Source organism: Dasypus novemcinctus, chromosome 7 (genome assembly GCF_030445035.2).
Source record: "Dasypus novemcinctus isolate mDasNov1 chromosome 7, mDasNov1.1.hap2, whole genome shotgun sequence".
In the NCBI taxonomy this organism is placed as follows: domain Eukaryota; kingdom Metazoa; phylum Chordata; class Mammalia; order Cingulata; family Dasypodidae; genus Dasypus; species Dasypus novemcinctus.
Genome location: NC_080679.1, coordinates 31,162,426 through 31,176,868, shown reverse-complemented (window position 1 = coordinate 31,176,868; position 14,443 = coordinate 31,162,426). Strand labels below are relative to the sequence as shown.

The 14,443-nt window shown below is 36.1% G+C and overlaps 1 protein-coding gene across 2 annotated transcripts in view; it reads left to right on the top strand.

The window, feature by feature from the left end:
• SPAG16 (sperm associated antigen 16) overlaps positions 1 to 14,443 on the top strand; it is a 1,223,101-nt gene that overhangs the window by 16,887 nt on the left and 1,191,771 nt on the right. For both annotated transcript variants that reach the window (XM_071216139.1, XM_004483160.3), the window contains exons 2-4: positions 8,106 to 8,152; positions 9,726 to 9,821; positions 13,801 to 13,919. In XM_071216139.1, the coding sequence (XP_071072240.1) occupies positions 8,106 to 8,152; positions 9,726 to 9,821; positions 13,801 to 13,919 (262 nt within the window). The remainder of the gene's footprint in view (positions 1 to 8,105; positions 8,153 to 9,725; positions 9,822 to 13,800; positions 13,920 to 14,443) is intronic.

Sequence of the window (14,443 nt, the reverse complement as noted above, 5' to 3'; positions counted from 1 at the left end):
GCCCTTGATCAATTTAATCTTTGGATCTGTAACCCCCTAGCTCTTTTCTTTGTCTCCTTCTAGGGTCTGGTGGAAAGTGTGGAAAACAAATAGGTAAGAGTTCATCTATATAGTGGGTAATAATTGCATATTCTTATGTTACTGTATAAATAGTATGGAGTAGTAGAAAATTTATGGTGTTGATAGTCAAGAAGCTTGTTTCTGTCACTCATAGCTGTGTGATCTTGGGCAAAGTCTTACTCTTTCTGATTCAGTTTCTTCATTTTCAACATAGAGATTCTATGTATCTGCGCCATTTAATCTCACAGGGTTGTTGTGAGAGAGGATATTATTATGGTTCATGAGAAAAAACTTTTTAAGTTTTATAAAATGGTAGTTATTTTTCTCCCTCTCTTCTTTTGGCTTTAAGAAACAGAATATATTGTTAACAACTAAACACAGTTGCCTATCATATTATCTGGGTAAGAGTATACAAGTGTTATTTGATATTTGCTATGCTTTGAGGGCAAATCACTTTTTTCTCTACGTATTGCTGTGTTTAACAATCCATTCTTTGATGTCTCTTCCTCACAATAATCTTGTCAGGAGTTGGCTTATTTACAATTTTAAAGTCTGTCCAGATGATTTCAGAATATTTCTTTCTCACTGAAATTTATTATACTATAAGCATTGTTTTTCTGAGACTTGAAGACCAATGGCTGATTACAGAATCAGTTTCTAGTAGCTGTCTCTTAGAGTATGCCTTTCTGTAGAAAAGAGGCTCAGTTTTTCTAGTTGAGCCTTAGGAAATCTTATTATATAAAATGTGTCAGAGAAAAATATAAATCTAGAATAGAGGAAGATTTAGAATGCCTTTTATTTATCCATTGGTCTTAGCATTTGAGGAAACTGGAACATGGGGGATTTATGAGACTTTTCCAGATACTCATCTCTATCCAGAGCAAGGAAAATAGTAGTAACAAACACTTGCATAACATTTACTATAAGCCAGGCACTATTTTAAAATTCTCTATATTAATTTTTTTAATATTCATGAAACTCTATGAGGAGTTATGATAGCCAGCTTCTAAAATATCCTCCAGTGATCCCCATTTCCTCGTATTCATACTCTTGTATAGGTGGGGTGTTCCTGCTCTCACACACTGGATAGGCTTGACTTCTGTAAACAATAGGATATTGTGAAATGATGATAGATGAATTCTGAGGATTGGTTAGAAAAGATATTGTGGCTACCACCTTGTTCTCTTGGGTTTCTTACTCTGTGGGAACCTAGCCACCAGGTTTTGAACATGCTCAAGCAGCCTGTGGATGGGCCGACAAGGGATGGAACTGAGGCCTCCAGCAACAACCAGCAAGTGGATCCTGCTACCTTAGCTAAGACTTCAGATGAATGCAATCTTGGCTGCCATCTTGACTGAGACCTCAGGAGACACCACAAGCCAGAATCATTAACTCAACTGCTACTGAATTCCTGACCCACAGAAACTGTAAAGATAATAAATGTTTCTTATATAGGAATACATAACAAATATAGATTTTGGAATCTGATAGTAGGTCTCTACCGTAACAACACACTCTAAGGTATGGGAGTGGCCTTGGACCAGGACGTTGTGTAGAAGCTGAAAATACTTTTAAGGAGGGAGTTAGTGAAAGCTATAATATCTTGAACAGATTGTCAATGGAAATGTGGTGGCCTTTAAGGATGCTACCAGTGAGGGATTAAAAGAAAGTGAGACAAATAGTGGAAAACTATTCCACAGGATTAGATAACTAATACAGGTAAATACTGCACTCCTTGTTGTACACAATATGGATGAATTCAAGATTATAGGAAAGACTATGGGTGTGTAGCTTTACCTTTTTGTTATTGTTGTTTAATATACTTTTTACTAGTTATTTTTGAGCCTGAATTATTTTCAGCATATTATTGGGAGAGACATTCTCCTTTGAGAATAAATTACTGGTCTTTTGACAAGTTACTGGTACCTTAGGAGCAGTCATAATTGAATTAGGCTTTTGTCTTTCCTGTAAGTAATAGGGATAAGGCAAATAGTTACGAATGTTTACTTAGGATGGGACTGAGTAATGAGGAAACTACCACCTATTTTTCAGAGGTTTAGAACACTGCGAAACTGTGGAAGAGCACCAACAAACTGTTCAGGTATAAAATAGCATGGGACATCCATATAGAATGATTCAAAGAGAGGCAGTATAGCAAGTTGAGCCAGAACTTCTGAGGCTAATTCCCAGTTCTGTTATGTATTAACTGTGTGAACTTATGGCACTGGTTCTGAATCTATAAAAGGAGGATCATAATAGTTCTAGCGTCATAGACAGGGTGAGGATGAAATGAGTGAATACCAGTAAAATACCTAGAACAGTGCCTATCTCCAATTTAACACTATGTTAGGTATTATCTGTTATTATTATAGAAAACATGTTGTTATAGATACTTTTTTTAAAAAATTTTATTCATTTTGTGAAAATATTACATTAAAAAAATGAGGTCCCATTCAACCCCACCACCCCCACCCCACCACTCCCCCCTCCAGAAACACTCACTTCCATCATCATGACATATCCATTGCATTTGGTAAGTATATCTCTGGGCATCGCTGCACCTCATGGTCAGTGGTCCACATCATAGCCCATATTCTCCCACGTTCCATCCAGTGGGCCCTGGGAGGATCTACAATGTCCGGTAATTGTCCCTGAAGCACCACCCAGGACAACTCCAAGTCCCGAAAACGCCTCCACATCTCATCTCTTCCTCCCATTCCCCGTACCTATCAGCCACCATGGCCACTTTTCCCACACCAATGCCACATTTTCTCTGTGGACCTTGGATTGGTTGTGTCCATTGCAACTCTATGTCAAGAGAAGGCTTAGATTCCACATGGATACTGGATGCAATCCTCCTGCTTTCAGTTGTAGGCACTCTAGGCTCCATGGTGTGGTGGTTGACATTCTTCAACTCCATGTTAGCTGAGTGGGGTAAGTCCAATAAATCAGAGTGTAGGAGTTGAAGTCTGTTAAGGCTCAGGGCCTGGCTATCATATTGTCAGTCCAGAGATTCAAATCCCCTAGATATATCTTAAACCCCAGCACCAACTACAATTCCAGTAAAGTAGCATGAAAGCCTTGTGAAAAGAGATCCCATCTGTGTCCAGCTCCATCAAGCAGAAACACCAGCTCCAAAGAAGGGCCAACTGACATGGCAGTGAACCCCATCTGCCATGACCCTAGAACCCGTGGGTCTCTTTAGCCCTCAAAAGGACCAATACCTGGCGTTGTATCTACTTTATCTGTCTCTGAGACTCTGCTCAGGTGTGCATAAGGGCAATCCTTCTGACATCCTCCAGACTCTTTTGTAGAGACTCATAGCCATATAAACTCATTTGTCCTTTCCATTTCCCCCTTAATTTAGGTCAAACAGCATTTTTAACTCCTGTTATTACATGTAGACAGGGATATTCTGCTGGTCCGCGTTGAACCTTTAATTCAAGGTCATTTTCTAGTTGCATCATCAGTTGGTAGTTGGTAGTGATCCCTTGGTGCCAGGGAGGCTCATCCCCGGGTGTCATGTCCCACGCTGGGGGGAAGGCATTGCATTTACATGCTGAGTTTGGCTTTGAGACTGGCCACATTTGAGTAACATGAAGGCTGTCAGGAGGAAACTCCTAGGCACAGTGCTGCTCTAGGCCTTGTTCTTATTTCAGGCATATAGGCTCACAAGCATAGTCATTAGTATCAGGGGCTCACTGTTGGACCCTTATTCCTTCCTGGTCCTTACCGTTGCACTTGGGGGACTGCTGCTGCTCCCCTAGGGACCACAACAGAGCACCCCCGGCCAGGAACCCAGTACCCCTCCAGCTGTAGTTTTTAATTGTTGCCACTATGAGTATATCCAAACATTCCATGCACCCTGGACGTATGCCCTGTATAGCTCCCTGTCAACCATATATCGCCTGTCAATAACATTCCATACCAGTATTCCTCTGCTGCCATTGTTGAACCACTCTGTGATCCAAAACTTTCTGAAAAGTAAAGCCCAATATAATGTCAGGATCCCTTACTAGTAAAATGGAATATAGCGATGGGTTTAAAGGTTAGATACAGAATACGTATTGATTTGGAAAAATTCTACATCCTATTTTTTTTCTTTTCTTTTTTCCTAATTATTGAGCTTCTCTTCACAAGAGCCCTAGATCACAGTAATTCATATATACAATATACAGTACTCCCACACATCCACCATAAAACCTTTTCCCTTCCACAGCGATAATCTTATAACTTATTCATATCATATTTACTGAAACTGATGTACAGACTCTGAGACAATAGCTTTCAAACAAGGTGACATCTGTGCTTACATTGTGGTCCATACTTTAGGATATACAGTTTTCTAAATTTTTAGTTATCCTGTGTTTTACATTATGGTTTACATTATTAGTCTGTCATCCCCTATATGTTTATGGTGTAATATTACATGTTTTATATCCATCCTTGTGTACTCTCACGAAACTCCTCTCTTACCCCACATTTACCTTGGTTCCATCCATTCAACATCCATTTTCCCCTCCCCTTGGGGCCCACAGTGACAGCCAACCTCCATTTCCTAAGAAGCCACGTCCAGAGATACTTGCAACAGTGTTCAGGGCCTAACTTGCTCAATTGCCCTAATGCCCTGGGAACCACCCTTTCTCTCGAGAGATACAGTTCCCTCCATTTGATGGCTTTAGTCCTCCCCAGGATGTGGGTCCACCCCCACTCTCAGTACTTGGGTCTCTATCCAATGGTACAACCCACTTTGGCAAAATGAGCATTCAGACATTTCCCAGGAGTCCATCCTGCATCAGACCATCCCCTCCAAGCATCCTAAACAGGTAACCCTCCTAATTATATTTTGATACGATTTTCTCAGCATTTTACTCTCGACCAACACCTGACACTCTCCTATGTTCGTATGTTGCCCCTCCCTCCCCCAATTTTTGGGCAAGATTACCCATCTGCCCATCCCCAGCCCCCATCAAACGCACAAAACCCCACCCAAAGGCAACCCCTTGCCCCCATTTTATCTCTTTTTTGTGCTCATACTTACCGCCAGCTCATCATAGATTCCACCCCTGCAGACGTCGGCTCACATCCTTCCTCCACCCCCCAATTTCCTGTAAGCTTATCTTCCAGTCTCTAGCTCTCTGAGGCAGCTTGCTTATTTAATATCATTGAGGTCATGTAGTATTTGTCCTTCAATGCCTGGGTTGCTTCACTCAACATAAGGTTCTCAAGATTCATCCATGTTATCACGTGTGTTTGTAGTGTATTTGTTCTTACAGCCGAGTAGTATTCCATTGTATGTATATACCACATTTTATTGATCCACTCATCTGTTGATGGGCATTTGGGTTGATTCCAACTTTTGGCGATAGTGAACAATGCTGCTATGAACATTGGTGTACATATATCGGTTTGTGTCCTTGTTTTCAGTTCTGCTGGGTATATACCCAGCAGTGGTATTGCTGGGTCATATGGCAAATCTATGGTTAGTTTTTTGAGAAACCGCCAAACTGTCCTTTTGCATTCCCACCAACAGTGGATGAGTGTTCCCCTTTCTTCACATCCTCTCCAGCATTTGTATTCTTCTGTTTTTTTCGTAGCTGCCAATCTTATGGGAGTAAGATGGTATCTCATTGTAGTTTTGATTTGCATTTCCCTGATAGCTAGAGATTTGGAGCATTTTTTTTCATGTGCTTTTTAGCCATTTGTATTTCTTCTATGGAGAATTGTCTGTTTAAATCTTTTTCCCATTTTTTAAATGGGTTGTTTATCTTTTTATTTTCAGGATATATGAGTTCTTTATATATGCAAGTTATAAGTCTCTTATCAGATATATGGTTGCCAAATATTTTCTCCCATTGTGTGGGTTCCCTTTTTACTTTCTTGACAAACTCCTTTGAGGTGCAGAAGGCTTTAATTTTGAGGAAGTCCCATTTATCTATTAGTTCTTTTGCTGCTCGTGCTTTTGGTGTGATATTCATGAATCCATTTCCTATTACAAGATCCTGTAGATGTTTCCCTACACTGCTTTCCAAGGTCTTTATGGTCTTGGCTTTTATATTTAGGTCTTTGATCCATCTTGAGTTGATCTTTGTATAAGGTGTGAGATCGTAATCCTCTTTCATTCTTCTACATATGGCTATCCAGTTCTCCAGGCACCATTTGTTGAATAGGCCATTCTCTCTCAGTTGAGAGGGTTTGGTGGCTTTATCGAATATTATATGGCTATATATATGAGGTTCTATATCAGAACTTTCAATTCGATTCCATTGGTCTGTGTGTCTCTCCTTATGCCTGTATAGATACTTTGAGCTAACTCTTGGAAGACAAAATAACACAGATAATTTTTATAACCAGGAGCAAAATGCAAAATAAGGTAATTTCATCTTTGATTTGCATAGCCATTAATGTCCTTTAAAGTGCTCAATTTCATACCTTTTAAACTTGGTATAACCATGTCAGTAAAATTGGAAAAAGTGAGTGACCGATCAACAAAATAGCATTACTGGTATGCATTGTTATTTCTTTTAATGTAAAATGTTATCTTGAAGTTTTCATATGTAATCAGAGGAATTTGTAGTTTTTGAAAGCCTTGAAGCAGTGCTCTTAGAATTATTTTTCTTATAATCATTTTATTGTTAGTTTGATATTTATTTCTTGAGCATTTAGGAAATACTGAATTATGATTCTGGATAATTTACTTTTGTCTAAAGTTTAGTTTGTATTTTCTATAAAGATATATATATATATACATTTTTTTATGATAGGGAGGGGGATTGAACCTGGAATCTTGTATGTGGGAAGCCGGTGCGCAACCACTGAGCCACATCAACTCCTCTCAGTTGGTTTTTCATTTTGTTTTGCTTGTTGTTTTTTGTTTTTAGGAGGCACTAAGAGCCTAACCCAGGCCCTCCACTATGGGAAGCAGGCGCTCAACTGCTTGCTCCACATCTACTCCCTCTATAAAGATAATTTAATTTTAAAATTGAGATATACAAGAAAAAAAGTAGAGATTTATTTTAAAATATTTTGTGGAAATATTTGTGATGGCTAAGTTCATGTGACAGCTTGGCTAGGTTACGGTGTCCAGTTTTTTGTTCAAGCAAGCACTGACCTGATGTTGTGAAGATATTTCATGGATTTAAATCATCAGTAAGTTAATTACATCTGTGGCTGATTACATCTACAATCAACTGAGGAGATTGTCTTCAACAATGAGAGAAGTCTTTTTCAATCAGTTGAAGGCCTTAAAAGGGGAAGTGATGATTTCAGCAGTCACAAGGGAGAATTTCCATCTCTACTTTAGACAGGCATATTCTCCTGGGGAATTCATAGAATATCTTTGTTGGAGTTCCCAGTTTGCAGCCTGCTCTACTGGGTTAATTCATATAAAAAATCTTATAATACTTATGATAAATATATGTATATATGTATGTATATATATGTATATCCGGTCCTGTTTCCCTAGAGAAGCCTAAGGAAACAGTAAAATTTGCTATTCACTTGTATTTAAATATTTCTGTGCTATTAGTTTTGTTCATTCACAATACTTTAAACTAAATGTAGATATCATGCTGCATTATGAATAATTGACCTTAGGAACTCCGGAAAATTCAGTGTGGTTTAAGATAAATTTGAAAAATTTACTGTCATAACTTTCTTGTCATAACTTTCTCCTCTCTTTCTAATTTGCTATCTTATGTATAATTTTTTAAACCGACTAAAGTCTTTTTAGAACTCAGCTGAAAATTATTAGTAAATATGCAGGCAGACAGACAGACTGATAGAAGTATAGCTTTTCATAGATTTGAATTTATAGAATAATAATTAAGAATAATAATTAAAATTATTTTGTTTTAAAACATGCCCTGGGTTTGTAGGCTGCAGGGGGAAGGAAAGCTTTTAAAAAGAGCTTAAATTAAATGTATTTTCCAACTTCTTGGTGAGGTAATAGGATCCAATACTCTATTTTAATGTCAGGTTGATTTTAAAGAAAATAATTTTGTTCCATATTTTTTTCTGAGATTAACACTTGACAAGATATTCAGAGGTCACCATAACTGAAGCATCTGAAGATGACTATGAATATGAAGAGGTAATTTGTTCCTTTTAGGTATTTATACTCTAAAGTATAATAATTGCAGTCATTCTTATGAAATATCCATTTCATTTTCTTAAATATGTAAGCAAACTTATTTTTTTTTCTCCTTAAATGTTGCTCATTTTTCCATGTATTTAGCTATTGTCAGGTGGTTAAGAGTGAGATGTGATAATTCTGTTTAAACACTTAGATTGATAGTATATCTGGCTCTTTTGGCTTTTCTGTTAGTTGTTTTTCATAGTCAGCTCCTGATTTCCTGCCTGGTGTACCCATACTACAGACTGTCATCTATGTCTAGCATGCATTTCACATAATCCAGACAGCTCTTGGCAGGATTTTCTACTTTCTCACTACCCAGCTAGGGCTCAGATCCCTTGCTTCTTTTGAGCTTAACTGTACTTCTGTCTAGTGGTTCCTGTCTCCTTTAATTCATTGTTCCTGTGAGACCTATCATTACTTCTGAATCTTGGAAGATGAAGTCACTTGTAGATGTTAAAAACTGTGAACAAAGCTATACAGAAAAAGCCTGCCAATTTGTGGCATAGGTGGGCAAGAGAAAGGACAAATAGAGGGGGTAGGCTTTTTATTACTTCAGGTAAAATGGCTGTAATATTAATATGAATCACATGAATTACTGAATGAGTTAATAAATGTAAAGTGTTTAAAACAGTGATTGACACATGGGAAGCATGTGATAAGTATAAACTATCATAATATCAATAATTAGTATTGACAGTATTCTTCTAAGATCTTAACTCTAAGACAGTGAAATTTGTTTTTATAAACTGGAGATTTGGAGTTATGAAAAAGTAATGGTGGCGAATCCCTGGGATGGGGGAAGAAAACTATAGCATTTAGATGGTCTAACTTTCTTTTCAGCAAAATTGTTTGAATACATTTGTCCATTTAGATAAAAGCAGTTGCCTATAAAGATAATCTTGAGTTTATTAGAAGTGACATTGGAGTAATGTTTATAGGGAAATCAGAAAGCTGCCTGTTTAGTTATACATTTTTCACAGAGCTTCAGAATGACTTGGTATCTTACATTAAATGCATTTCTTTTATCTTTTTATTTGCTGTGAGGAAAAATGACTTTTGAAATGAAATATGGTATTTTATGGGAAACGGACTTTGGCCCAGTGGTTAGGGCGTCCGTCTACCACATGGGAGGTCCGCGGTTCAAACCCCGGGCCTCCTTGACCTGTGTGCAGCTGGCCCATGCGCAGTGCTGATGTGCGCAAAGGAGTGCCATGCCACACAGGGGTGTCCCCCGCGTAAGGGAGCCCCATGCGCAAGGAGTGCACCCGTAAGGAGAACCGCCCAGCGCGAAAGAGAGCGCAGCCTGCCGAAGAATGGTGCCGCCCACACTTCCTGTGCTGCTGACGACAACAGAAGTGGACAAAGAAACAAGATGCAACAAAAAGACACAGAAAAAACAAACAAACAGACAACCGGGGGAGGGGAGGGAAATTAAATAAATAAAAATAAAAAAATAAAAAAAAAAAGAAATATGGTATTTTTATATTCCTGCTTACTCTTCCTATCCTTTTCTTTCTCTGTGATTTAGATCCCAGATGATAATTTTAGCATTCCAGAAGGTGAAGAAGATCTGGCAAAAGCAATTCAAATTGTCCAAGACCAGGCTACAGATACTCATATTTTGGTGAGAATTTGAGCACATTTGTAGCCTCTGGTTTAGCAGAGATACTTTCAATGTGAAGTTTTTGTAAGTTATTTAAAATTTGTTAACTCTTTTACCTTACTTTCTGAATGCAGCCCTATCACCTGCCATGTCCTTTTCACTTTTATTTATTAATCATCAAGCCTTTAGCTTAGGTAAGTAGTCATATTTTCTCTTTGAATTGTCACTCTCCACATCATGTCATTCTTGCATGACTTTGCAGCAAGTGCTGCCTTCTCTAGAACTCTACCTGTTTAATCTCACTGACATCAGTTCAAAGATTTTCGACACCCATCTGTAGAATTTTGTGTGGTACACAGATTCCACATCTATTTTTGAGGCATTCTGTGTTTTTCCTTTTCTGAAAGTATTCCATTTAAAGAGGATGTTTAATATATTATGATTTTTCTTTGTGAGGACTATGTATTAATAACAACAAGGAATAAAATGGGAGAATGCTTACTGATTATATTGCCACTAATTAAAAGTACAAAAATTGATGACCGTCCTGTAAAATTGAAAACTCATTTAAAATGGATAATAATTTAATGATTATAGCAAAATAATTTAAGAAGTGCTTTATAGTCTCATGCCAACTTAATTAAGAAGTTTTTTTTCAGTGATGAAAACTTTCTTATAAAATGTGAAATTGTGATACTCTTTTGTAGAAAGAAAATTCCTCAGTGCAAGATAAAATATGATAGACTTCATTCCTTATTCTGCTTTATGTAAATTTTTCCATTTTTTGTAGTCTTCCTCAACCTGTATATCCAGTAACTTCTTCCCAAAATATCTGGCCACTCAAAATTGAAAAAAAAAACAAAAGGAGGAATTTATTACCCTGATAATATAATAGATGAAAAATTTGAAACTCGATTGCAAGTTTTATCTTATAAACTTTTGTAAAATTGTGTATTTGGTATACTATCAATTTCTTTAAAAGGTGGAATGGTACTGAACTCTGAAGTAAATGTAGTTTCATTTACTTTAAAGTAAATGAACCATTGTAAGTGGTTCTCAGAATAATATTGAAAAGATAGGAAGTGTTATTAATCCATTACAAATGGGTAGTCTGGTTATACTGTCAGTTTCCTAAAACTGAACATTTAAAAAAATTTGAATGAATGGAGAGATAGGATCATATATATAATTCTTAGAGATATTACTATGTAATTTTATGGAAAAAGTCAATTTTACTTATATTCAAGCTATTCAAGCTGTTTCCCCCTCTAAACCACTATCCTTCTGTATTATTGGCATATATATATGCAGTCATTCTTTAGCCCCTTTGGTTCCTGATTTTCTGTTTTGTTAATTGTGGGAGTGAAATCTTAAGGGTCGTTTTAATTGCTATCATTCATAATGACTCCTAATTTTTATAAAACAGAATTTTGTCCTTTAAATGTAATAGTAAAAAGGCTTCCATATCATTTAAATATTCCCTGATACTTTCTTTTCATCCTCTTCTTCCTTAGATAATTTAAGTAGAATATAGGGCATTTCTTTGGAATATTCAGGTATTTTGGGAGAAGACTCCTTGATGACTGAGCCAAACTAAAATATCATTTAGTGTATTTATCAGCAGTTTTCAATGTGTTGTTAGAGGTTCTCTGGGGTCCCAAAGACCCTTTCAGGGTATTAGTGAGGTCCTCCAATTTCCAACTACATATCTGACTGATGTTGGATTTTTTCATATACTTCAACCAAAACAACATATCACAACAGATTAAATGAAGAAGCAAATGTGGGGATCCAGCTGTCTCTTTCTAGACATTAAGGAGATTTACAAAAATGTGTAACAGTGCCACTTTTGTCACTAAATTATTTCTATTTTAGAAAATATAGTTATTTTTTATAAAAATATACTAATCTATGTTAACATTTAAAGGTTTCATTATAGTTACTTAAAATAAATAAATACTTTAAAATTTAATTTCTAATATGGCAATTGTGGATCAATATACCCCACATAATCTGGAGTCCTCCATAATTTTTAAGAATATAAAAGTATTCCAAGGCCATAAAGTTGACAGTCGCTTATATACCTTTTTACAGAATTGTGTTCTAAGGTATTTTTTAATATACTGGTTATGGATATCAAACATTTTTCTTGCTAAGAATTATGTTGGTTTAACCAAAAAAGTAGTCTGGGCAGTGAATTTGTGTTCTCATTTTTTAGACCTTGACCTGCTAAGGAATCAGTATCATTGTTTTAAATCTTACACATCATGATGTCAATGAATTTAGTATATAAAATATTTTTCATTATTCTGATAGGTTCAATGACTAAGTCACAACAATATGTTAGTCATTACTGAGTCCTCATTCTCTTGATGTATGTACTTAATTTCAGTTAAAGAACCAGGATGCTTGTACTCAAAGCCTCGCCTATAGATTCTCCAAGCCAGTATATTTGACTTAATATGAATTAAGGTGTTGATGAAATGAAATCCCAAATAAAATACAGTTTGTGTTTTAATATCATTAGGATTGTTATGTTTCTTTTTTTTTTTTTTGATTTTTTAATGTTTATATATTTTACGCTTTTTTATCTTTTAATAGTCAAGGAACTCGCTGAACTCATGCTTTGAAACAGTTCAGAGAACATCAAGATAGTTAATATTGATATGTGTACTTCTTTACAATTCTTCATTCAATTAGTTCTTAAGTCCTGTCAGTTTTTATGTCCTCAACAACGTACATATCCTTCTCCTCATATTTCTCTCTCATTTAAGTGTTATTTGTACCTTCTGTCTTTTCTCATCTGAGTTGCTGCATGCTGCTGGTACTATGCTTCCATCTACTCCCACCTAAAAAATGTTTCTAAAATGCAAATTTGAATTTATCACTCCTGTGCTTAAATCTACAGTATCTCTACCCTTCCTCTGGTTTTGCCTCCATGATATGGTTTCTGTCTAGCTTTTAACCTTGTCTTTGATCCTCTCTCCACAAGGCTCTGAGCCTGCATGGGCCCTAAGTTCAGATCTCACTTGCTAGAAGATCCCCATTTTTTTTCTAGTTTAAGGGTAGGCAAACTTGATCTGTAGAGGGCCATATAATAAATACTTCAGGCCTTATGGGTCATAAGGTCTATATCATAGCTATTCAATTCTGCCATGTGGTTCAAAAGCAGCCGTTGACAATATATAAAGAAATAATCATGACTGTTTTCCAATGAACTTTATTTGTAAAAACAGCTGATCCCTGATCTAATTGAGAGATTTATTTATTTTTATTATGAAGAGTAGTGCCAGCCCCCTCCATTGCACATTATTTCTTCCATATTGTTTCTAAAAATCAAGGTGCCAAAATTGTTGCATTTCTTATATGATCATAATTTAAAAAAATTAAAAGATCCATTCTTTCCCCCCATTCTTTTGGTATATGTTAACCAAAGCACAAGCTGGCCTCCTCCTTGTCCTTTAAACCATCTAATCACACTCTTGCTTCAGGGTCTTTGTACATGTTGATGCTTATACCTGGAACATTATTGATTTACTCTGCCTCTTCATTTAAATTTGTGCCCAGAGACCACTTTATCAATAAGGTCTTTCTTTACACTTTTCATAAAAAGTAACCTAGCTCCACACACATATCTGTCTTATTCCTGGCTCTCCCTATCTTTCATCCTCTGCATTATTTTCCCCCAGACACTTAGTACCATCTGCCATATTATGTATTTTTCATTTTGTTGTCCATTTTCTGTCTCCATTCACTCGACTTTGTGAGGAGTCAAGCTTTGACTCACTTGACTTTGTGAGGAGTCAAGCTTTATGAGGAAAGAGATTTGTCTGTTTTCTTCACTACTTTATCCCCTGTGATTAAAATAGTCCCTGTCATATGTTACTCAACAAAACTTGTTGGAAAAATGAGTGAATGAATGAATGAATGAAAGGCCTGTGTCTGTCATTAATCAAAGCTTTGGTGTTCTCAAAAGAAATAATGCACATTGAACTTTCAGGAGCAGAAAACAGTTCTTCCTTCAAAGTATGCAGTGCCTGAAGTAGTAGAAGACTTTCTCTGTAATTTCCTGATCAAAATGGGAATGACCAGAACTCTTGATTGCTTTCAATCTGAATGGTAAGAAATTATGTGGATTAATAGTAATATTTCTCTGGAAAGGCTAACATATTTAAAATGCATGTATTTTAATTATCTTAAAAGACTCTGAAGTGACTTAGTTTATGTAAATGGATGGAAACATTTCCTGATCCAACCCCTCAAACCATAAAACACAAATCACATAATTAGAATTTCAATGGAAAAATTTTTATTAATCATCTTCCCAAATATTCTAAGTTTAGGTGGTTTTCAGAAATCAAGAAAATTGAATATCAGATGAAGTTATCTGACACAAAGCTATCTTATGAAATTCTTCCCTAATATCTTTTGCATAATTATTAAGGGTATTATTTCCTGCATTTAGATATCCTACTAAGAGTACCAATTTGCTTGCTTGTTTTACTTGCAGTATAATTGCTTTCCTTTCTCTAATTATACTATCGATTGATTTTTTCTATAAATATTCTTTCATTTAGAAATAAGTGTAATTTTTTTTTAAGTTTCCTAAATGCAAGATTTTCATGTTTTAATTGAAAATTTTG